Source organism: Morone saxatilis, unplaced genomic scaffold (assembly GCF_004916995.1).
Source record: "Morone saxatilis isolate NCDOM2014 unplaced genomic scaffold, NCSU_SB_2.0 Contig8, whole genome shotgun sequence".
Taxonomy (NCBI): Eukaryota; Metazoa; Chordata; class Actinopteri; family Moronidae; genus Morone; species Morone saxatilis.
This window is the reverse complement of record NW_023340257.1, coordinates 21,454,766-21,481,275: the sequence shown is the minus strand read 5'-3', so window position 1 is coordinate 21,481,275 and position 26,510 is coordinate 21,454,766. Positions and strand designations below refer to the sequence as shown.

The 26,510-nt window shown below is 40.3% G+C and overlaps 1 protein-coding gene across 1 annotated transcript in view; it reads right to left on the bottom strand.

The window, feature by feature from the left end:
* The window catches only part of nbeab (neurobeachin b), a gene marked incomplete in the record, with an annotated part of 186,689 nt that overhangs the window by 15,542 nt on the left and 144,637 nt on the right, over positions 1–26,510 (bottom strand). Inside the window, 7 exon segments of the mRNA XM_035680189.1 lie at positions 2,746–2,898; positions 6,499–6,618; positions 7,698–7,838; positions 17,200–17,312; positions 19,648–19,763; positions 20,514–20,616; positions 20,702–20,819. Of these exon segments, the coding sequence (XP_035536082.1) occupies positions 2,746–2,898; positions 6,499–6,618; positions 7,698–7,838; positions 17,200–17,312; positions 19,648–19,763; positions 20,514–20,616; positions 20,702–20,819 (864 nt within the window).

The window sequence follows — 26,510 nt, the reverse complement described above, 5'->3', positions numbered from 1 at the left end:
ACCAGCAGCATGCAGCACATGGGCCAAAACACACATCGCAAATTGTACTTTACACACAACACTAAACACAACAAACCACAGCCTACTTTAATGTACACAGCTGACCTACATCACATCAGAACTAATTATGAATACTTTGAGGAAAAAAATAACTTTTAGTTAAATAAAGGTAGGTATTTGATCTGCTTTACTGCACATAAAGATTACAGAAGAAGAAAAAAAAACGACACAGAAGCTGCATCTCCACCTTCTAATATAATGAGCTAACTCGGGATAAGCCTCCCATATCACATTTCTCTGTCCACTTAAAATACCGACTATCTTTGCATGGAGACAAAGAAATCGGTTCAATACTAGCAGGGATCCAATTTACTGTAAAATCATGTGCAGCAGCAACATTGATGAATCACTTGTGAGAGTGAAAAAAGGAGACTTGATTTCTTGTGGGAGTGTTAGTGAGAGATTTGGGATAAGATTTAAGGCGGATAATTATTATGAATATACCTATGGATGCGATGCAGTGGGGTTTGATCTATTGTTTCAAAATAAGGTAAAATATAATTCCCATGCATGCTGGTGTAAGGCTTTGCTAGAGGAATTTACACTCCTCCCCTCGCGTCAGGAATAACAGCCATTACCAACAAAGCCTGCTCAAGCACACAGAGGCAGAGTTTGCCACAGGGCATATCACTACAATTGAAAGTGGCACATGCAAAGATGGGAAGTGGGAGGACGAGGGAGAGAGGGAGGAAGGGAGGGAGGGAGGGAGGGAGAAGGAGGAAAGGAAAAAAGAGGAAGAGTGAGACAGAGGGGGAGGCAGGGAGAGAGGTTCACTGACAGAAATGAAATAATAGAGGAAGCAAGAGTGTGGGCTAGCTAGGGAGCAGAACAAAAGAAAGACAAAAAATGGAGGCAGAAGACTATGATTTTCTGGGCTTGTGAATACACTGGTCTGCGAATGTAACAATGCAAGGCAACATCACACATGTAGCCTTCAACAGTGAGAAAATATCCACTGTTATCCTTTTGTCATCCTCTCTCCTTGTTTTGGAGATGCAGACATGCCCGTAACAACTCCCACCCTCTCCCTTCTCTCTTCCCTCCTTGCCCTCCCCCCACCCCTCCAACTCTGTCGGTATACAAGGCTGATAGAGCTCGAACAGGCAGTGTGGGTAGAGCACGGGGAAAGGTCACCTCCGTAAGACCAGCCCTGGTCTGTCACTCCAGCTGAAAAGGTCAAGTGTGTTCCCACAGCCTCTTTCTACCTCTGGTCCAAAAAACACTGTGGCCCCTAACCTCAGGATACATAACATGTATGAAACGTGTCTTCCTAGCAGCATTTTTGAAGGTTCTGCGGCTTGGAGCTAACTAATCAAGCCTAAATTAGAAAGTGGAGGATAGAGGATTGTTATCATTCTAAACTGCAACTGTCAATTTACCCATTATATTATGCTGTCAGAGATATCAATTTCATATCCCAGTATATATGTATACACATGTGTGAATTCTGGGCTACACGTCATTTCCAAATATGAAACTTTTATTAAGGCCTTTTATTGTAGGTAGGAATCGAACCTAGCTGCTGTGGTAGGGACTCCTTTGTGCACTGGGCGTATGCTCTACCAGGTGAGCTACCAGGGCACTCCTCTCATGGGCTAATTCATAAGGGCCTTTATGAATCTTACAATATGAATTAAAATTGAAATGCAAACAGGATACAAACTATATTCTAATTTTGTCATCTCCCTTTTGTGTACAATAATAACAGAGTAGCCATGTTGGGAAACATGTTGTGTACAGTATACATTGTGGTAGAGCACTTCTGGGTACTAGTTTTTCAAATGATTATAATTTTCCCAAATTCTAAGTCACCATCATGCAGCTTTATTCAGCTTTACCAAAAACACACCATTTTAATTTAAGTATTTGTGATATATGTGAAATATGTGTTCAAAATGCATCTACACTGTTGTAAGTATACGCAATGGCCATTCATCCTTTAGTTTTTGTATGAAATGTTTGTGTTCTCTTTCATTAAGCTTTGTGGTGAGGAGAGCTTTTGAGTTTCTACAGTAAGTGAATCCAGATTAAAGGGAAAACAGAGTTTTTCCGAGGGCAAGAGACGGCTCTGTCTCTGTGCTGCTCCTGCAACCTGCTGGGAGTTGTGGACCACATGTTGATCGGCTGTCTGTATTAAACATGCACACACAGACGTTCACACACATGCAGACGGAAAGCGCCCTGCGCACTGCCAAAGTGATGAGGCCCGGCATTAGAGAAGGTAACACTATAGGGCAAACCTGCCCTCAGTCCTGTCCTTTAGTGACATCACTGGGGTCAGGGTTACAGTGTTAGTATTGAGCGGTGCACTTTATTAGATGCTTCATGAATAAGACAAGGAGACACAGATGTCTGGGAAGGTTACAAGGAATATATTTATATGCTGCTGTGAGAAGAGAAGTATATATGTATACTTGAAATTAAATGTTATATTTATTCTGGTAAACAATTAAAAATGATACGGATCATTTTTATTTCTATTATTATCATAATACTGCAATCTTAATCGACAAGGATTAAAAGCTGGATAAAGTGTGTAAATGTTTTTCTGGCAGAAATCTGGCAGATTAATGTTTTAATACTGTCTGATTATTTTGTAATAATTCATCTGGCTTAATAAATAAACAATATGATATACAGACACACTTGAATCCCTTCTGAATTTCACACATGCCTAAAACTTACCATCCTGTTGATCCTAACGAGGTCTTCAGGCTTCTTTGCCCATGCTGGCAAGTCCACGTCACAAACCATGGTCCTATCCTCCCTCATTCCCAGATGGTAACCATTGCTGTTGACAAACATCTCCGGGAGGTAGTAGAACTCAGGAATCAGTTCCTGTGTTTTAAAGGAAGAGAGATGTTCATGTTTTACAGCTCACTGACAGGACCACGTCTAATACCACCATTTTCACCATATAATCGCCCAACAATTCCGTAAAGTGCAAAAAATAACACATTTGCGGACAGAGCCATGAAAAAACAGAGAAAAAAGGCTCTGTATCCCACTGAGATGAAGCGAGAATTCAAGGGGAAAGGTAACACAAACAAACTAAACAGCAGGCCATGAGAAGGCGGTGAGAGGTGCTAGTCCAGTTATTCCAGGCAGAGGTGTTAGGTGTGTTAAATGAAACTGGAACTGAGTTGGGTTTTTCTCCCTGGTCTCTGGGCTCTTGTGATGAGGTCAGGACCTTGCAGTGGAGGGGAAGTCAGCGTGGTAAAGGAACCCCCTACATAAAGCCTGGTGTGATTCCATACATCGGAGAAGAGAGAAAATATTTACCCACGTTTTGAGACAAGACTATTCCTAAAGGTATTTCCCCTGTGTTGAATGACCATGCTGGTATTTAAAAGATTTTTAACCCATTAAGTACACATCATGTATGTGTTCTTTCCTTCCAGGCAACCATTTATAGATCATTAACATAAACTTGCAGAGACTTGCTTGAGATAGACAATCTACTACAGTGAACATTTTGGTGCCTCTATTTAAAATTTCTTTAACTAGCTAACTTCAATTTAGATGTCATACCATCCTTGAAAGCAAGAACATTTGGACAGTCTGTACTTTCAACTGCATTACCATGTAACCAAAACGTCTTAAAAATACTAATAATAGAGGAGGTGATATTTAATGATTATCTCAAAAAAGTTTTAAATTCAGGTTTCACATGCTTTGGATAATTAATGGGCTTAAAATACAAAACTACTTAATTTTTTTTTAAAATATATGTTTATTGCTTTTCAAGAAGAAAAAAGAACACAGGACAAACAGATAACAGATAATAGAAAAAAAAAAAAACCCACCCCAAAACTAACAAATGAACCGGATCAGCACATCATGAGAAAACTACTTAATTTAAGATTTTTTTTTAAGAAAAAATATTTTCAACATAAATTATTATTATTATGTATACTTTCTGTGATTTTGAACCCTCCACTTCGATCCCCTATCCTCCTGATCATACAGCTAAGAAAGGATGAGTGAATTAGGCCTCTGCACAATGAGGCATATGCACACGAGGAATGTAGATCCTCTGCTCTGTCCTCATTAGAAAACATACACACAAGACAAGTTAAATGTTGTTCTCTGTCTCTTAGACTGAGGTTGTAATGGAGGGTGCAAGACAGTATTTTAACTCCTTGTATCAGGCTTGTTTTATGAATGCAGTGTTTGTCAGATTCAGTGGTACTATGGAGTTTTATGTTGCCTATGGGATACATAACGTGCAGAGCCTTTAGGCCCCCATAAATCACTGGGTTTTGAGAGAGCAGGTTAGCATGACAAGGTACAGGCCAGTAACACTGCTGGTCTGCTGTTGGTCACATTTCACCCTCTGCACACGACAGGGAAGGGAGTAGCCAGTCCTCTCTGCTTCCCTCTGCCTCTCACATGCACACACATACACACAACTGCACTTTCCCTCCACTTTTTCGTCTGTAAACTTCCTGCCGTAACTCACCGCCAAGCCGTTAAAACTGCCAGCTCTGTTTTCAAGCCACCCTCCCATGGCAGCCATTAATTCTGCAACAGCATCGTAATGGGCTAACAAGTCAATCACACAAGCCTCCATTGCTTTACACTGTGTCACCTTAATGACATGTTCGTCAAAATCTGTCACCAGTGGAGTGCTGCTGGATTCCTTCAGACAGCATGGTGGCAGTTTGTGTGTGTATGAGTGTGTGTGTGTGTGTGTGTGTGTGTGTGTGTGCCCACGACAAGTCTGCTTCAGTCTGCCCATGGTGGCTGTGCCAGCTTAACATAACTGCATGCACACAGAAATAAATGAGAGGTATGGATGCACAATAATTATAGGGTGGCCGAGGAGGTGAGGGCTTGGTCGACACAGGATTGTTTCCATTTGACTTGCTCTTTTAGGAGGTCATCCCCATCAGGGGTTCAGCCTCCCTTGGTCTTGTCGTCATTACTGCTGGAAGAGGCCGGGGTTAATGAAGGAGAGACCCTGGTAAAAACAAGCTGCCTTTTAATCAGAGGCCCGATGGCCCGCTCGGTGTACTGGTCTGAAGCTGACCTTAACCCCAGACTCTCCTCTCAGTCCCAGTCGCTACATGGTGTCTTTGCATGGCGTTTGGGTGTCTTGCTATATGTTTGGCTGTCTTTCTGTCAGCATGCATGGACACCTATGCTTTCATTTGATTTGATTTTGAATAGAAATATGTTGATAAATACTGTTTTTATACAGGGTGTGTTTATAAAGATTACAGATATAAAAGAAATATAAAATATATACAAATAAAGGAAATTCAAAACTGGGTTGAAAGGTTGCAAAAAAAAATAGAGAGACAAGAAATAAGATTTTTCTTATTATTATAAAAAAGGATTACAATAAATTTTCATCTCATCAGTCATTATAGCGGCATTGCCTCATAAATTGGTTTACCACTATTGCACCATCAGAAAACCAAACAAGCTCTTGCGTAATATTTTACTGCCTCCAATACATTTTGAAATACTCTTAGTAATCCAGCATTGTCCTCCACAGTACAATGCCTCTCCTAATAGATCAGTAGCCATATTATGTGTGTAACAACAAATGCATGCAGACATACAAGTAGTTGAAAGTAGGCTGTATTTGTTAACAGGGTGGCGTTTGACTATTCAGCTGTTCGGTAGCTTGCAGCTTTCTGCCTCTGCCTCACATAGATTGTTGGCTGCTCTCACCCAGATTCTGGCGAGTAAAAGCCCTGTCCGTACATAAAAGACTACATTTTAAATAGCTTTTGTCATTAATGCTTTATTAATTGCCTGGGGCAACACTACCCGATGCAGGGTGTGCTAGAAATATATGACACTTTGAGGTCAGTGCGTATTCCTGCTGCGTGTTATGCAGTGGGCAAAATGGAGGCAAATCAGCAGGGTTCAGCATTTTCAGTAACTGCTCTGTGGATTTGCAGAGGGAGGGCTTTGTCTTTCTCTCAGACACAGCCTTTGTTCAAACTCATGAGTGCTTGCATGCAGAGATACAAGATCCACCTCTGAGATAGTTTGTTTTCTGCATGAGATAAATCAAATGTGCATTTCTAAGTGCTTAGGGTATTCCTGTACACATGGGTCTTTGTGATTCGCTGCTTGGATGAGGCATTTATAATTAATGGTATATATTTTTGCAGCGGTGTTGAGGCAAATGTTGAGCAAGTGAGAGGCCTGGTATGGTTATATTGCCAATTATACATGCTGTATAGTTGCACTTTTGATGGTAGATATGTTGTGCAATATGTACTAATATTTACTATGACTGCTGTCCAAATTAGATACCTAACACCCACCTATCCATAACACCAGCTTAAAGAAGGTATGTGACAGGGAAATATATAAATAATAGATAATAAGCACATATTTAACTTCCACTTGTTAAGGGAACCATTTTTCCATATAAACATAAAGCAGGAAATGTACTACTATTGTTGTGATTCTCACCTTTACATCGGAGGTGTCCCTCTGACAGTTCCTCCAGGAGCGGGCAATGGCTGAAAAGGTGCGGTCAGGGTGGTCGAATTTGTTGTTATTGGCACAAAGGAAGAACGTAGTGAAAGGTTCCTACAAAGAAAGCAAATTAGACATCAAACAGACCTCCACCCAAATGTAAACTAATCATTAATTTTGTCACCCTCTTGATCTGCATTTCAGCTGCAACCATCACAACCAACATAATGAAAATCTCAGTACTTTTTGAATTTACTGGATTATCATGCAAATTATTAAAATACATGTGAAGACTCTGAATTATCTGTATTATTTCATTGTTATTCTTTTCTGTGGCAGACTAAGGGATCTCTGTAGAGATCAGTCATTCATTGAATCCAAGCCTGGGGGAGAATTAATTAGTGTTCTTCCTGAGTACAGTAAGCCATAATGATAATTGGCTCAAATTTGGTTTTCTCAGCCTGAGATGGCGACCATTGCCGGCTGAAGCGGATGGATCACTCACCAGAGGAAGAAAGGGATTGTGGGAACAAACCCACAGAGGCCAATCTAACTGCTGTCAAGGGAGCTCCCTCAGTTCATCAGCCCCTTTCTACTAATGATGGGGGAGGAGGAGAAATACAGTACAAACTTCTCATAAAGCTCTTTCAAATTAATAAGCTGACTTCAAAATCTGATATACACCAACTCAAAGAAGCCGTGCAGGTTATAAGGGTCTGTTTTGTGGGGAACAGATTGGTAGTGAGTGCGTGTGCTTCCTCCTTCTCTTCCAGAGTAAATGAGGACAGTGCTCAGTAACCTTGATGGACATGTCTCCAACGCTCACTGGGTTGCCTGAAACACATAAACCTGTCACAGCAGCCTCTGTAAATCATTACCCAGCCACTCTTTATTTAGTTCACATATGCCGGTTTACTGGCCTGTGAAATGTGTTTTCTGAGCGCCATTGGTCTAACTCAGGCCCAATCAAATTGAGATGTCGAGCCGTTTCCTGTGCAGAAGCCGACAGACCTCAAAGTAACAGCATCATCAAGTCTGACAAGTGACAATCAACTAATGCAGACTCAAAAATGAAAAGCTGTCTGAGCATGTGGGTTTGACTTCATTCCTATTCAGATGCTTGACTAATTTGGGGATTTTGAACACAGTACAATAATGGGTTTGAAGGTGGTTGAAGGAGTGATTTTACTCACTATTCTGACAAGCCAGTGCAGGGTGGACGCAGCTGTGGAGTAGTGGGAGTTGTAATGACAAGGTGGTGTCTGGTCGTCTTCCCAAGTCTCATAGCGTTCAGCGTAGAATGCTGCACGCTTTGGATTCAGAGCACCAACAGGCTGGAAAAAATAAGGAAATAAGAGGTTCAGTTCTTGAAATGGAGTGAAAATAAAACACAGGTTTTCCCTAAAAGCCATATGCTTTTTGAAGGCAAACTTCCTGCTCTAAATATATCACCACTTCCTTTGTTGATGCTTCCTTTCTTAAGAGTTTCTGACATCCACCTTTTGGCAAACATTATCCCATGAACTGAAGACATTCTCACTGGTAAAACTTGTAATAAAGAAAATAGACTTGCACATGCCTAACCAAAAAGCTTGGGTGCTTTACATTAAAACAGCTAATGAAACAAATTCTGAAAACCTAAAGAAAATAATCTTTAGACATTAAAGAGAAAGTAGACAGCCTTATTGATAACTACCATGGCCAGTATATTACAACAAACCCATACAGGAACAACACCTCTATATATTTCAGTAAGTATTGAGACAACCAGCCTTTCAGTACCTTCGTAGCACAGTTAAAAAAGGAAGTTGAAATAGATGAACCGTCAAAATCAAGTCAAAGTACCAAAATACTAATAACATAGTAATAACTTCAAGTCAAAGCAAGGCTAAAAGCTGCGTTCTTGTCACTGATCTTGAGCTGAAACTGCAGAAGCTTCAGGGAGCATTTGGTTCAGGGAGCAGTAGATCTGACGACTATACCAGGCACATGTCTTGGCAGCATGTTAACAATATAGTGAAAGACAAGTCCATGAAAAGATTTATAGACAAGTTGAAGGATTTTAAAACCCATATTATGCGTAACTGTAAGCCAGTGTGAGTACTTTACAATTTAAGTGATATGAGCTATTTTCTTTGCTCTTACAATTTATACAGACTTATTTAACTCAACTGTGTCTTCAGGTCAGTAAAAACTACACTTTATGTGTACTCCAATAATCCAATATATGGCTTGTTGAAATACTGGAAGTGAAAGCTGTTTTTTCAGCAACACTTATAAATGCAAGCCAGCTAGACTGCTGAAAAAAAATCATCACTCTTAATTTTGTTAAAGTGAGTTTTAGAAGTTTAGGCTATGGTAACCTCACCAAAATGATCTCTATGGGTCAGTATATGACTGTGCAAGCTAATGCTATAGCATAATATATGTTAAGTAATTGGGCATAATTTACACTTCTACTCTTCTTACACATCTAAGTGTAGACATAATTATTGTTATCCAAAAGTAGTCTTTTTTTATACTGTAACATCTCACATCTCATATCAGAAAACATAAAACTCAGTCTTTACTGTTAGTAAAGTCTTCTTTGAAACATCAGGGCTAAACTTAAGTCTAACTCATAAAATTGACTTACTTTTACTTATTATTAAGCAACCACACGCTCCTCATAAAAGAGGGAACTGCAGTTGTTGCTGCATGATATTCTGCATGAACCGCCCAATCCTCATCTATCTTGATCCACAAAATGGAAAATCTTACTGCTAACAGATATAGCAGGTCTCTCGAGCAGTCTCCCATCTAAATCAAATTTTAATGATCATGCCGATACAGAGGGAAATATTCGCTCCATATACTTATTTAAAATAGATCATTTGAGTGTACAAAGGCATCCATAGAAAATTCAGTTCATTTATTTTTGTGTAGTCGATAGCTTAGTCTTTTTTTTTGTACTACACTTTGTAAGTGTCACCTTTTGGCTGCAACAACAACATGTGAGTTTTTTGCCTGGGGACACAATTTGCTGCCAATACTTTCATCATGTAGCCGGTGATGTGATGGTCCAAACTCATGACTGCAGTGAAACCTTTTTGAGGCAATCTTTTGTTGGGTATATAGTGTAAATTACCTGCCCTTGTATTCTTTGTGTTAGGAAAGCATAATTGAGTGTAATTAACAGAGTTAGACTTGCAGAGTCTTAGTAGTTCCCCATTAGGGTACATGTGGCAAGGCCGGCAGAGAGGCTGGGGGAGAGTTCAGGGCAGACAAGGAGCTTTACTCTGGGATTTATCTGTCAGACCCCATTATTCTCCTGAACCCTAAAAAGTTCCTGTTGCACTGTCTACTGTCTGGAATTTACAAGGGTATGGTGGCATGGGTGAGCAGGATGGCGCACTAAGGTTGGAAGGAGGAGATATGAGCGTCTCCTGCTAAATGTTGTGGGTAATCCATGTGGATTAACCCAGGCTGACCTGATTTACACCCAACACACCCACTGAGCCAAACACTTTACTCAGCACTGCTACTCCCATCTGTGTTCAGAGCCCTTCTGTGCTACTAGGCACTATTGATGGGAGTTACAGGACCTATACAATATACTGCAATATAATAATGTAAAACCACAAGCTTCAGTAGAATTGATTCAACATCAGTTTTTTAGAGTATGAAAAACTGACAAAATAACTGGAACAAACTGAGCATAATCGGGTAGCATTTACTGCAGAAAAACTGCTCTAGATTACATTAATGTATTCAAGTGTTATTATAGAAGATCCCCACAACATATGCACACAATCAAGTATTGAACATTTGCCACCTTAGTAGAGAAAAACAGATTTTCGAAAAACCCCAAACCAGTCTTTTACTGGTAAACAGCAGAACCTTGAATTCTCCAAAATGCCAAATGAGCAATAAATGCAATATCAAGACTGAAAATGTCAGAAATCATAAAAACTCTCTTATTCGTAGTTCTGCATTTAAAGAACTGCTGCCTAATTATTGTGAGGCTATAAAAAAGAAAATAAATAACATCACTGCTATATTTATTTGACATCCATCCAATTATTTCATAGTTAGGCCAAACATTGGATAGCATGGTTCTTTATTTAACCGCAGCCTCAGTAATCATTTCAATATTGTACTGACACCATCACTGGGTTTTTGCCCTTTGGCGGCTGTTTCATTTTCATGTGTTCTTAAGGCAACAAAATTACTCCCATTAAACATACATTTAGTGGTGAATAAATTGCTTTCTCTGCCTTTTCAATCACCCCATCCAATATAAGGGCCTTGGAGGCATATTGGCAGTCAATATTAATATACTCAGTACCACTGCATCGGTTACAGAGGGGGAAGGGAGACTGGTAATGTAATCAATGGCAGCTTTTCTACCTGAAAGCTGAAGCTCAGAGGTCGGGAAGAAATAAAATAAAAGCCCTCAATCCAAAATGGTCTGAGACTGATGCCCGAAAAATAAAGTCACTTATTCTGACGCTATTAAAATGACCATTCTTTTGGCTGGGTAGAGTTTATATGCAACCTCAGTACGACAGACAGACGCTCTTGGACATTTTGTAGATTATGGTCATATCCATATGTGGCACAGTGCATATGCCTGATCAAACTGGGCCATTTGTATTTTTTTTTGGGTTCTTCCTTAAAATTAAATGGCAGTCCACATCAGTGTTAGCACAATTGAATAGACTGAAAGAGAAGTTTATTGAGATCTGCATAGATTTATGGGGTGATAATAGCCTTGCATGTGACGTCTTGGCCCAGCTGGATTGGGGTGCGAGCCACAAGACGTCTCACACTCTGTAAAACCGCCGCTAGTGTAACTAATGCAAGTTAGAGCTGTGTGAAAAATTCAGGTGATGCATGTGACAGAAGAAGGAAAAGACAGCCGCAGGTAATCATACTGTGTGTAAGAGAGGAATAAGTAAACAATTCACAGGTATTAGAAACAAAGCTCACAGAATGGTTATTAAATGTGTTATTTGTCTATTTTAATATCATGATACCAGAATAAGGTGGAAAACAGTCATATTATTATAGGCAAGAGTATGTTATATGAAACATAGAATTGTGCTTAAAGGAATAGTACAAGCTAATGTTACATCTTTAACTTTTTAGACATTCAAAAAGTACATCTTTACCGCAGCCACCAACCTCTCAACCTCTTCCCGACAATAAACTAACCACAAACACATCTTGAATGAAGCACCAAGTTACAGGCAAGAGATCCAAAGACGTGTTTACTGACAAGTTATTTCCTATTCATTCTTCTATTTGGCACAACATAAATGAAGCAAAAATGTTCTCACAGTGTTCCCAAGTCGCTCAGCTGTGTAAGCATAAATATAATGAGACATTTTCTATGTTACTTGTAGTGTAGTGTAGGAGTAAGAATGCTTTTATTTTATTTTCTAGAAAACTTGTGTGGTTGGTGAGCTAGGATAATTATACTGACTGCATGGCAAGACTTTTAGCAGTTTACCCACATCACCGAAGAAGTTATTCTTTGTTACAGGTTGCTGTCATCTTAAAAGGAATTGTACCTGGTAGATTGTTGATCACTGCTCACATTGGGACTGTTGGGATACAGCAAATATACACTGAACTGATATGTAAAAACCAGAGAACAGCTAAATATAGGTAAGTATATTTTATAGGTGTAAAGTAAAGTTGACAAATGGCCAACTGTTTTTTCCTCAGGTGATTAAAACAGTTGCACTGATGTAAATAATAAAGCAAATTCTGTTCATATTTGTAGAATGTGCATGTGTAGACGTATACAGAGGGTTGACAAAAAACATGAATAAATGAAATTAGAAGGAAAGCAGAAGGAAAATTAAAGCTGTTCGGGTTTTTGTGGTCGCCCATTTGTATATAAACATGAAGTTGTAAAACAAAGTGTTGAGTGTTGGTTATTGGACTCACTGCATCACTCCAAAGCAGAGTTATTATAATTTAGTACTTTTCATTAGTTTTTATTTTTATTTCATTTTTACTTTTATTTTTCAATTCAGTTTAGTTTCAGATAGTTTCCAGGGTTTGTTTTGTAAGTTTTTTTTTTATTTAAAAATGTTTAGTTTGGTTTGGTTTTAGTTGATTAAAAAAAACCTTGCTTCAAAAGTCACATTAGACATTGAATGCAATTCTCTGTCTTAACAAATCCTGACATCCCACTGTGTTACAAATGTGTCATAGAATAAAGGCAGTGTTTGACACCAAAACAGACTAATCACACTGATAAAAGAAACTATGTGAAATTGTAATGAACTGACCAGAGATAGCCTTGAAAGAGACACTACTTCCACAGCCAAGATGACACAATCTCAGCTACAAGAACATGAAAGCATAATGTAGCTCCCTGTTGCTCTGAAGACTAAAAGGCTGATTCCAGGTTGGTCCGAATCCTCTCCACATAGCCTAGGTGTGCTGCCTTGGCCAAAAAAAACTGCTATAAATATGGTGTATTCTGTATGGAAATGTCTAATTCTAGGTAACACTACCAAACTGCTTCGGTAATGCTTCTATATGCTTCTGTTTTGACTATGAAAGCCAAAAATATGAGGAGAATGTATGATTGTTTAGCTGTTTAATTAGAATAAAAAAACAATACGCACTTCAGTGGTCCTTCAGTACCTTTATTCCTGTCATAGCCACATCTGTTGATAAGTCAAAATCAGGTTTTTCTTACTTCTGTTCAACAAAGAATAATCACCTTTTCCCTTTTCCCTGCATTGCATATTATACTGATCACAGATATAAGACAATGAAAACTGGTTTAGACAGTTCCATACTTGCTCCTATCCGAGTTCATTTATTGTATAACACCTGACCCAGTGAAATACATCAACACAACTCAACAAAGTATGATCAAACTTAGATTTGGCTTCAGATTCAATCAGGATCAGTTCTGGTGTTGCACTCCAAAGATGCAGAAAATAAACATGGGTGTTGGTGAATGAGTGTGCAGACAGTGTCTCCATTTGTTTGGTTATATCTAAGCTACCTCCCAAAGAGACTCATATTGCATTTAATATTTCAAAATAAATTAAATTATAGTATGTTGCTATGGTGCTCTGTCAGGAGAAGTCGCAGTCGTTTTTTGCTTGCCTCGTCAGAGGTAGGGCTGCATGCAGCTTCAGTCTAATGCAATCAAGTTGCTCAAACTCAAGATAAAGCAGATGTGCTCCCAAAGAGTCTGACTGGAGTGGAAATGAGAGTGAAGAAGGCTCCATTATGGAAAGTATAAGTGTGGAAGGGTTCTTTACAGCAGTCTTCGTTACTCAAGCTTTTCGGAAGGAAACAGAATATGGATCTTTGTCTGAGCATTCAAACTGTGCTTATAAATAAAAAATATCAGCATTATTTTAGTAATTTTAGGTGAGGTTAAAATGTATGTAAAGACTTTCAGTTACATAGGTTGAGAAATGTGTATGTGTCACTTTTTGGTGTTGAAATTATATTTTACAAAGCATACATCTAACAAATTTTTGTCACCGGGTGAAGAAGCACAGTGTTACACCACATCTGCTTCTTTCACCTTCTTATGCAGTTATATGAATTTCCATCACATCATTTAACAGCTATGAGGAAGATTAGCTTCCGCCTATCTATCATCCACTTGTCAATCCATCAAGAAATAATCATTAGAATCTAATGAAACCCTTCACTGCATGAATGTATCTGACATCCAAATATGCAGAACTCCGGCCCCGAGGCAAAGCAATGCAGTGTTCAATAGAACTGTTCATGGTTGACTGAACACCCAACCAGCAGGTAATTGTAGGTGTGTGCAGTTGGTTTGGGAGGATATTATCTGGCAGATCAGCACAGAACTCCTGCAGTTTAAACAATGCTGTCCATCAAGTGGCAGTCACCTGTAAGTGACAAACAAGTACTCAGGTATGACTCAGATCTGTGGAAAAGAAAACTTCCCAAATTGTGCAATGCTAGTGTGCTCCAGTTTACACCCTATAATTTAGCTGCGATTACAATTTTTAAGAGTAATGATATAACAATTAATCTCCATAAGGCTACAGGTCACTGAGCTCTGGAGTGACAGATCATATTATATGAGGTGATTTTATTGCTGCAGAAAAAAATAAACATACCAATTAAAACAGGAAATGTGTAAAAGAAAGTTTGATGTAGTAACCACTAAGGCTGGGTATTAAACCACCGTACTTTTTAGGAACAGATGAAATGTTACCCAGCCTTAGATACCACACATACACAGCAAGCATGGTGCATAACCACAACCACCAGACATACACCTTAGAAAGAGACACACAGCCCTAATATACAATGAACAAGTCTCTAGAGACTGTGCTGCTATCTCTGATCCATAATTGAACAAAAGGGCAGGCCGAGCAGAGAGAAGTGTGGGGGCCTATGTCCCTCCCTGCTATACTAGCTGTGAACTTTTGGAGGTAGGAGCCCTGGGGTTCCAAGGACAACTGTCAGGAGACACGGGCTGTGAACTCATGCTAATGAAGGCAGCTCAGCCCTGTAAACAGCATGGGAGGATGTCACTGGAATACATTACAATACATAACTGTCTCCCCAGGGCAGGAGGGGTGCACATGGCTCAGCCCTGATCACCCCCTTCAACACACACATGCATACACACACATACTGTGGGTCTCTCAGCCCACCTGGATACCCCACAGGCCGGAGCCGCCAAAAGCCGACATGTGCTGAGATGACAGTGGCAAGAAACACAACTGAGCTGTTTGTCCAAAAAGGGTTTACTGAAATGCGAAGGTGCTCCAAAACAGTGGGAGCTCATTTTTCAAATTCACAACTCTCTATCTAACTTGTCTGAAATTTTGTGAAGTGTTTCATAGTAACGTCCCTTTTTTTCTTCCTTCTCCTCCTGTCCCACTACAAAACACACAGCACACATTCCTTGAAGGGCTGAAAACTGATACAAACTGTAGAGAACTGAGATGGCAAAGTGTTCGAATGTTGGCGCTTTGAGGGAAACAAGGGGGAATGAGGGAGCGATAAAGAGAGTAAGAGAGAGCTCAGACAGGAATGCGACTGTTTTCAGGTCAGTGAGCTGCAGTGTGCATGTGAGAGAGAGAGAGAGAGAGAGAGACAGAGAGAAGGGGGTGGTGAACAAGTAAACCAGGCCACAGTTTGTGGTAGAGTGATCTGCTGCCTTTTACTCTTCAGTCAAAGACAGAGCAAACATAACGCTGAACTTTATCTCCCAGGGTTGCAGGGCATTAGTGTCATTGTGTCTGAGCTCTTGTGATTTGGCAGCGTTAGCAGGATTCTCGCTACTGCACAGCTTGATGTGTTTTTGATCTGCCACATTTAGAAGGACATTCGCTGCAACACTGTGCTTATGACCTGTTCTTATCAGTTCATTAACCTTGATAGTCAAATCCAAGTAGAAACTTTAATGACTGAATGGCAATGTTTAATTAATAAAATCACCAGCTATAAAAATATGTTGTGCTTTATTTTTGACATAATACAGTATGTAGGAAATGTGTTGGGCAGGACTGGGCAAAAATTCAATATGAATCCAATAGCAATGATATGATCATATTGTTCTACATTTTTTCTGTAATTAAAAATTGACAGAATTAGTTATTGAAGGTTTGTTTTACACATTTGAAGAGTTTAGTTTTGAACACAGCTTACTGCTTGGACATCAGTTTATCATGATTAACGTATCATGATATATATTGTTAATGAATAAATATTTTTATTAAACCCCCCCTTGGCATTTTATACAAGTTCCTATGGTGAACATTTTAGTTTAGTTGTTGATTTCCACATCCAGAAGACATCTAGCAACATTAGCATTCATTTGGGAACTCTCCTTTTGGCATTCTTTTGTCCTGTGATAAATATCTAGGTCTTAATGATCCAACATGTTCATCTCATCAACTAAATCTGACATTCAAAAATGTCGTTAAAAGAGCGGTAGGAGCAAACCAAAACAAAAGAGCACCGGGAAAACCAAAACAATGAGCTGAAAGACGCTATAAAGCTCTGAGGGGAACTGCAGTTGGGTGATAATTCCCTGGGGGTTCATCGCCACGAGTGGCAGCTTTCACTTACGAGCAGACATGCGATCCATTGCTAATTTAAAAATACTCATTACAGCGACTCTAACATTGTCATACTGGTTTCCACCACATGGCCCAGGCCTAGAGATCTGCCACACTGAAAGAGTTGTTAACTGTGAGAATTATTTATTTATTTATGTGTGTGGGTCTGATTTTGTATTTTGGATAAGTGTTGTGATTGTTTTTGTTGTGCTTTTGTGTATGTGTTTATTCTATTGTTTGTTTGTTTGTTTTTGTGAATTAAATCAAAGAATGATACTGTAGTATATAAGGCACATATGTTTATAAAATGTATGATCCTCTCTAATGCAGAAACCAGAAAGCCACTTTAAACAAGTACAAACTACATACTGAAACAATACAGTACCAAATAAATGGCGAGTAAACTTGAATGAATTTCAGGATGGTACAAACCAGTATTTTCCACTTTCTGCATTCCATCTCATGAGTTTAGACTCTGCACATGATTCCTTAGCTATTATATGATATTATTTTACAGTCTGGGCCTTAATAAGGAAATTCCCTGCCGTCAGGGCTAGCTGTCCCCCCCACCTCTCCCTCCTCTGTCATACGGAGGTGCTTGGCCGAGAGGCCTCTGTACCTTTGAGAGATCTCTGAAGTTCCCTGGCAAGGTCAGGTCCAGCTCCTCTGAGTCGTAGTTGGTGAGAACCCAGGGAAAGACTGGGTACTGGTTCAGGTCATTGTATGTCCTCCCTAGATACACAGAGCAGACAGAAATCTGTGAGTGATGAAGGCTTGGAAGGAAACAGAGGGGTTGAAAGCAGGGCAGGGTACACTTGAGGCTTCAGTTACTTTGGGGGATCAGCATGCAACATTCCAACAAGCCCCCAATCTCAGAGCCCTCAATCAGATGCACTTCCTGTCCCATACGGACTCTGCGAGGGAAACACATACACTAATGGCATGCTCTCTCTGCTATGAAACGATGTTTTCTGTGCTCCCCATGCCTTTTCCTGTTAAGTGTACTTTATAAATGGACTGTGGGAGTTACAGGAGGCCTGAGGACACTGTCTTTAAGTTCATAGAGAAAATAAGTATCTTTAAGTCGTGAGGAGTGGCTGTAATTAGAAGGATATAGATTATTCTGAGGGCTGACTCCAAAATCCTGAAATGTCACTGCAAGTCTGATGCACTGATTGGCCAGATGGGAATTTCCACTATTCTCTGGCAGTGGGAATATGGTTTTCAGATGGCAAAATGTGTCAAAGGAAATCCATGGGAAAAGCTGAGAGCATGTACCATGTTGTCATTAATGCTCTACTTTTCTTTTGAAGATGACACTGATACAGCTGTGAGGTCAGGTGGTGGCCAGTCGTAATCCAGGATTGGGACAGGACTGCTATGGATGATCTTGCAGGAATTTTTACTGCTGGTGATAAATCAAGCTAAAATGTAGGCTCAAAGCAAATCAAACAACATGTTATTTTACCAACTGAAAAAAATTTAACTGAATTGTAAAAAGCAGCAGTGCTAATTCTAAGGTCTGACCACATTCCTATGACATAAACTCTTGAGAGAATAAAAGTTAATATTTGTATTCTTTTCCGGTGTTTAAAGGATATATCAACCCATCCAAATTACTTTTTAAACTGGAGGCAGAGGTGTGGACTTTGGGTCGAGTCAGACTTCAGTCACAAATTTAATGACAAAATTCAAAAGACTTGCAACTCAAATTGGACTCTAGCACCAATGACATGTGACTAGAGCTTTTTGACTAGAAAATACTGGATGTTAATGCTATTCATTCCCAGCTAATTGCCACTTAGTTCCCCAGATCCACTTTGTTTGAACCAATCCGACAGCATCCAATCAAGTTGCAGGAGAGAACCACGAATAACTAATGTTGTGCTACTGAGCAATACAATGAATTAAGACGATTCAATGGAAACACTCTTCCTAAATCTGCCTGCTAGTGCAATAAAGTTTTTAATGACTATCTACAAAATTTTATCAACTTAAACCAATCCAAAAGGTGTGTCTCTGCTCCCTCCTGGACTGCAGCAGGTTGGCATTAGATCATCTAAATCTACCTGAGCGAGTGATAATGGGTGACAGGCTAGTCAATGGGAAGGCTTCTGCTTAGTATCCAGGGTCTGGGGGAAGCTAGAGAGCATAATTATCCAGGTTAATGCCACAAAGTGAAAAGGAAGCAGTGGGCTGTGTGTGGAGGAAGAGTCGGGGGCATTGGTGTGGTTAAACCTACTGGTTCTGAGGCCTGAGTTGGGGTGGCAGGATGTTAATAACAGTGGAATAGTGTTTAATTAGAAGACCACTTCCCGTTCGCACCTCTTCCCAGCACTTCACCCCCCGCCTGTCTCCCAGCCCACACTATTCTGACATCCCTGTCAGCTCAGGTCATTACCGGGGATTTTTAATGAATTTTGGGCATGTTTTTCTGTCTGCCTTACATCTAATTAGCTGACAATAATGTATCGAACTCAAGCACGAGCTAAATATAAATATGCATGAATATGCAGCGAGAGAGAGGATGACACCTCTCAGAGCAGAGTAGCGTGCAGTCGCTCTCGCCTTCCCTGTTAGTTGCAGTTCAGATCAGAGAGCCAACAACAGAACCTCTCAACTCCGCAGACACACATGTGTACGCTCTCACAATGCCAGGCGCTAATTATCTGGCAAAATCTGCTGTGCCTGCTCTTTGCTTCAAACAGCACACTCCCATGAACAGTGAAGTCTACCACGTTGAGCACCACTTATGGTTACCATGGATTCCTAAACAAATATGACATACCTGAGGCCACTTATAGTATGTTTTCAGTAACACTGGCACATAAATTTTATTGATCATGATAGCTTAACTTAAAGTCTAGACTCTAATGGTGAAGAAATTCACACAGATAATAGACTAAACTTTCTTGTTTCACTGGTTGTAGATTTTGCCCCAGATGAGGAAGAAAACAAATCAGAATCTATCTATTTAACTGATGGCTGTGAAAAAGAGAATATTTTATTTCCATAACTTCAGCTACTTCCACATTAAAAGTATAGAGTTTCATTTGAGCATCCTTACCTGCGATAGTGTTGAGAAACATGAGGTACTCAAAGTTGGAGATCTCTCTCCTTTGCCAGCGCTGGGTCATGTTGGAGGATTTAAAAAGCTGCCGAGGGGTAGCCAGGGAGATGCGCCTGGAAAAAACATTTCAACAACAAATAAAGAAAAAGAAGGCTGGTGTTAAAAAACTTATATTTAAAAGAAAGAGCATAAACTGTATATGATGCTTTGCCTAAATTAAGAGAATTGGCTACAACACAAAAAATAGATACATGAATTATATCCTTTAATAGCTGATGAACCAGCTCTATGTCTAGCATGTCTGTATTAAAATGAACAAACTGAGAGTAAGAACATACACAAAGAGTGAAGCTGAACCCGAGAGAATAATCGTGGCAACCACTGCAGTGGTACTCAGTTACACAACTTTTATTTCAGTAGATTAAATGGAAGCTATGCGCAAATTAAGAGCCCTTGAATTATAGTAATTTTACTATGCATTAAATTAGAATGGCTTTCTTTATATCCACTCAATTAACGTAAGACTTAAGGAAATGTCCTGGTTTTATAACAGTGTATAAATAGGCCTGTTAGCACTATGAGAGTCTAAAGGGAATCTGTGGTTTTCCCTGTGGTCAGTGGCCTGGCTGCTGCCCTGCTGTATAGAGTCTTCTGTGAGAGAATTAGGTCAGTTCAGTCAGGGTCAGTGCACATCCACTTCAATGACTGGAGCAATGGGACTTCAAATGACTCTGCTCCAGGCCAAGCTGCACTGAGGCCCCAACACACAACACCAGAGGAGGTAACATCGGTCATGAAGGAAATACAACATTAGAAATATTTAACAATGTTGAGTTCATTTTCTTTTGGCATATGTGACCCACCTGGCTTGTGGAAGTCCGTAGCTGGTGCCCACTCCCACTCGAGGAAGACTGTAGACCACTTTTTTTACTGTGGCCTGGTCAGGAAAGTTGAACATGACTGATGCTGTGAAACAGTGACAGATATCACTTAGTGATGAAGAACATGAGAAGCATGAATTTCAAATGCTGTAACAGGAACGTCCGCCTACTTCTGTTGGCCATAAAGACCTCCATTGCTGTGTTCTGCAGGAGATAGCGTCTGGAGAATACCGCCCGAATCTCACTGAACATCCACTTCCCATGTAAACCCTCAGTGTATGCCAAGACCTAGAAGGGCAGACAAAGAAGAGAAAAATGTACTCCGTTATAATAGCTGTATAAAACCAGAGATCATGTAAGGTTAAAGGGGATAAAAACTACCATCCATTTCAGTATGTTCAAAATTAAAGTTGCATTTAACAAAACAATAAACATCACCAACTCAGTATGTTAGAGGCTTTTAAATTGTATAACACTTAATCTACAATGCCACTGGTATTGCAGTAGTTCACCAAGATAGAAATGAGGCACGTTCTCACATTACGGTTTAAACTATTAAAGTATTGGTGTAAACAGAGATGCTGATTTGTCGTTGGGCACAAAAGCTATCAGTGTGCCAACTCTGTTTCCAAACTGTATCAGAGCACAAGAGTAAATACAACCTAGGTAAAACTCTACAAAAGACTATTCTGTGAGTTATATTTGTTCACGGCTTCATTATTAAAAAAAGTTGGCAGCTGTTGAACTTTTCTGTATTTCTTTATGAACAGTATCGTTTATAGGCACCACAGTAGTTGGTGAGATATTGAATAGTGCTCTAATACCCTCATTATTTACCAGCAAGCTTATTCCTTATTCCTTATTTTATTCCTTACTTATTTTAACTTATCTGCTGGCCAGCCAGATCTTGCTATAGCTACTGAGCTATTTGCACAAGAATGGCAGAGAAAGACCAGCCAAAATATATAGTTCCACCTTTAGCTACAACAGTTTGCACTCCAAACAAAGCAAGAAAAGAAACACAGAAGCAGAAAAGGCTACAAACAAAAAGTTTCCCTCAACAGAGTCAACATTTGTTAGGCTTTTTAATGATGGCAAGACCTGAAGGACAGGTAATTTTTGTTTGTTTGTTTTTTTATGGGAATTATTATTTTCCTGAACTATGTAGAGCTTTGTATAAATGAGACACGAGGCAGGTGGATACAATTGGCGATTACAACAATGCGCCATGCTCCTCTCAGGCACTGCTGTGTGTTGGGCAAGTGGCTTTGGAGGGAGACCTGAAGGGAGGGGATGGGATTTTTTTGGTGTTATACGTTAGCCATCTTTTGCTGGTTTCTCCAAAGTTTACTACTCTAGCTTTAACTGACATATGTATTTATTTTGACCTGAACCATAATCTTTTCCAAAACCTAACCAAACTGCAAACCTTTCACATTATGTAACAACGTGTTTATTACTGTTACCATGACGACAATGGCCACTTGATTATGACGACAAAGGTCACCTGACTATTGTTATCATAGTGATGTAGGTCAACCGACAAAAGGTCACCTGGCAAGTACGTCGTCCCTAGCGGAAAAAAAGAGTCCAGATTGAAGCAGTTGTTGATCAATTGTGGCCCCTACAAGCTGGTTAAGAGGAGTGAGGAGTCGCAATCAATGGCAATCAAAGCAGAGCAGTCAGTGAAATAGGTTTTTACAAAAACTGTGAATTATTGCAACCACGACTGGTCAACATGACCAGTGAACATATACAGTGATAAATGTGCACAAAAAATATCAGCCTGATGGGTCCAGTAGTTTGTGACATTATCTGCAGAAAGACACACACACTGAAAACACACACGACCAAATGAATGATCCCCTCCAGGCTTACACCTAGTGGTGATAATAACTATTTCATGAGTTTTATTAACTATGTTATATCAATATCACACTAGTAACAATTCATTAATTCATTATTTTAACATGTCACAAAGCGTTACTGAGACATTATACCATATCTGAAGGCACATTTCTACACAATACAGATTCTTTTTGAATGTTTCACACTTTTTCAGTTGGTCTATAAAAGTCACTAGGGTGAGGCAAGTGGTCAAGGAAACGACCCCCTGGGCCTGTGACACGTAAATAATCAATAAAAACCATCATGCAATGGTGGAGAGAGCAGACAAAGGATCATTAGTGTATGCAGCACCACTGGGGCTGCAGGTCCACACACAGAAAACCAAGACAGTTGTTCTGACAGGTGAGAATGGTCCCCTCACACACCTTTCCCCCTCCTTCCATCTCACTTTCCTCTGACTGAACAATTTTGTCCAACAGTATGAGCCGAGGAGCAACCTCATCAACTCCCCAGGTTATAATCACACATATGTTAAGTTCAGAGAGTGTGAGAGAATAAAGATATAAAAGGACAGTAAGGGCGTGAGGCCCTACAGTACATTAGCGTGTGTGTGTGGGCGTCTGTATGTGTGTGTGTGGGGGTGATTGAGGTGGAGTAGGCAGGGAGGGAGGGAAGCCAGAGTGAGATGTTCAGCTGGGTTAGGTCTGATGCTAATGCTCATTTAAAATAGTGACAGGTTGGAAGAGTGCAGCGCGAGCCGGGCTGCCTTAATTTCTCCCTGGAATAGCTCATGCCCGACCTCCGTGCCACATCCAAAATCTCTGGAGCTCAATTAAAATTGGATTAGGTGGAGATGCTGGATGTGCAGCACAGCATCTCTGGTGCTCTCCTCCCAGTAATGCCCCTGCCTGACACCTCTGCAACCCCCAACTCAAACAGTTGTCATAGAGACAGCACGGCCCAGAGGAGGCAGTGTGCTGACTGGAGGGGGAGTAGAGAGGAAGGGAGGTGAGATGGAGAGATGGCTATGGAGCTGCGGGCACACTGTTGAGGGCCAACAGCAGCTCACTAGGAGGCAGGGCAGCTTTTATCCCTCTCCTGCTCTGCAGCCAGATGTTCTGGAAGTAGTCTTCTGAGTGCAATGCTGAAAGGCAAGTTGTGCAGATATGCATCATGGGAAGGTTACAACTGCTTACTCCATCATGGCACTAGCAAGCTGTTATTTGAATATATATTAAGTTATTTGGATGTCTAGACAATTTTAATGGTTTGTCATTTTCAGCAAAGTCTTTATTTTACCGTTTTAACAGAGAAATGTATTTGCCTTCTACATTCTGCATTAGGTTTGCCAAACAGACACTGCCCTTCAGGTTCCTAAGAATTGAAAATATATTAAAACTGTGATAATATGGCAACTTTTAACTGATTGTCAGCACAATAATATTTTAACACTGGCTACTTCTTGTTACCCAGCTAGAGTGAACATTTTGTTGCCATGACAAAGTACAGGCCAAAGGGCTAGCTGTCAACAAAAGAGAGGCTAAAGAGGAGAAAAAAGAGCTGATTTCAAACAGCCCAGATCAAAAAATTTGTCATAACAACAAAGCTTTGGTCTAAACCAACATGCAGGGGCCCCTGTAGACTTGGAGATTTGACAAAGCCCAGCCCTCATTTTTGGAGGCCCAGCTGTAAAAAATGCCATTTAATGAACCTGTCTGCTGAAGCTGTCCCCTGCCTGTCAGAGGTGTCAGCCAGTGACAAGCGCTGGGGACCGCTGCCTCCAGTCACAGACAGGCCTGCCAGCTGGAGACTTCGGCCCCAATCTAATCACGCCACCAGGAAGGGACCGGCGCTCTGCTCTTGGTCTGTCACGCTCAGGGCTGGGGGAGCGGCGAGGGGACGGGTGGAGGGGTCTGGTATGGCCGACAAGCACAGCCTTTTGTTTCCACACAGGTCCCTCCACGCAGGCTCATTAGGAGCCACAGGCGCATGCGCTGCTCTGCCAGCTGCAGGGAGATATATCTCTACAGCATAATAGCCCTAATGCAATTTAACGTCTCTGTCCTCTCTTTCCTTTATCCTCGTTCTCTTCCTTCCCTGATTTGACAGGGGGGCTGTAGAACATCACAGGTGGAAAACAGAAAAATATTGTGACAGATGAGATGAGGAGAGGCACAGGTGACACTGGTGTTTAGGCTGAAACTCATATATAATAATGTGCAGATGCTTAGATGGAGCACATCATACTTAAAAGCGATAGCAAGCCACTTCATGCATGGAATAGATTCTAATCATATCTGACTTCCCAATAGCTTTAACCCTACATTGGCTGAGGCACTATGACAGACGTTATTAATAAATCTAACGAAGCATTTTCTCTAAAACCTGATGCAATTTTCTCCCATATGGAACAATACAATCCCCCTCCACTGCATTTATACCAAAACAGGAAAATAATATAATTCAGTGAGACCTCCAAGCCAGCATGACTGATATATTTATATGAGTCTGTGGAGCACTCTGACAACCTGGTATCACAGCACCTCCGCTGCATTCTTCTAAGATTTGTCTAATAGGCTTCCACCATAAAGCCTCACAACTGCATGGTCCCAGGCGGCCAAAGAGAACAGCGAAGTGGAAGAATAAGGGGAGGGTACGAGAGGCAGTTTCATTTTGAGTGATATGACTACTCCCCCAGGAGCGAGTGGGATGGATTTCACACATGGCAATTTGGAGGATCAGCACACACTGCGTATACTGTATTCAATGGCTGACCTCAGGCAATATGGGCCAAATCTGTAAAGAGGTTGAGCAGTCGGAGAAAGCATAAAGCCCAGTAAGAGCAAGAGCAGAGAGCAACGCTCTGCTAAGTGGTAGAGCAATGTCAGCCATAGACAATGTGGGTCAAAAATATTTATATCTAGATATGTTTAAAAGTAAAACACATAAGTGGCTAAATCCGAGCTAGGCTTAGAGCTTAGCTAAACAATTAATAAAAAATAACTTAAAAGGCCTGTTCCCCCATATTACTAGGAGTAGGGGAGAACATGTAATTTTTTGTCATTAGGCCCTTTAAATTAAAAAAAAGTAGGAATAAACACAGGGTAAATATTCTTCTTTCTACAAATGACTCAGGTGTTTCACACACTGTTAAATTACACTAATATTGCCATGTCAAACTTTATTAAGCCAAGCAGACGGAAATCTTGGTTGTCTGACCACAACGTGCCCGCATCCACACTTTTCTTTCAGCTTTAATCCCTTTTACATCCTGCAAAGATTTATAATGTATGCCTGAGCATCAAAGCATGTTTCTCATCCGATCCCCCCTTAATGTGACAACTGTTATGAAGTGTGGAAATACAAAAATGTAAAAGATTCCCACAGATTATAAAAAAAATCAGCATTCCACTTGGTTCCTCTCTGTAAGACCCATATCTCAACTTCAATAAAGTAGCAGGCTCCTAATGCAGGTATTGGGGGGAAAACAAGATACAGATTTGCATAATCAGTGTCACTATACATTTGGGTGGTAGCTGGAGTGTGGCAAGATGACACAGCTTGGGTGCTCTGGCAAGACCAGTGGGATAAAGGAGATGAATATGCATTAAATATGCTGGCAGTTCACTGCCCCAAATGTCCAGCCAAGTTTGTCAATAACATTTATGTCAGGGATGGTATTTCACGCACATTAGCGGGCCCTGCAGCACTGTCTTCAACACTGCCATGGTAGGACAGGTGGGAGGAGTCGTTTTCCTAGTATGCAATTTCTTCTTAAAGAGTCAGGGCTCTTTAAACATCCTTTATCTGCCTATGTTAAAATTTAAAGCCTTAAGAAACTGCAGTAGAAAAAAAAGTGATGCGATGATACATAGTATTGCATCAAGCCTGCAGAAGGCTTCTGAGAGGTTAGAAGAAACAATCTAAGATAAAATGTATTTTCTTGATGACCTTACACACATAATTACTCATACATTCACACGCAACTTGTCTTTTTAAGACAGCTAGATACCTGTGCTGATTGCAAGAGCGTGTTCACACCTTTTCTCTTCACAGGAACAGTGCACAATATCTTGTAACCCTTTACTAGGAATAACAAAAATACAGAGGCTATAAAAAAAGACAGTGAAA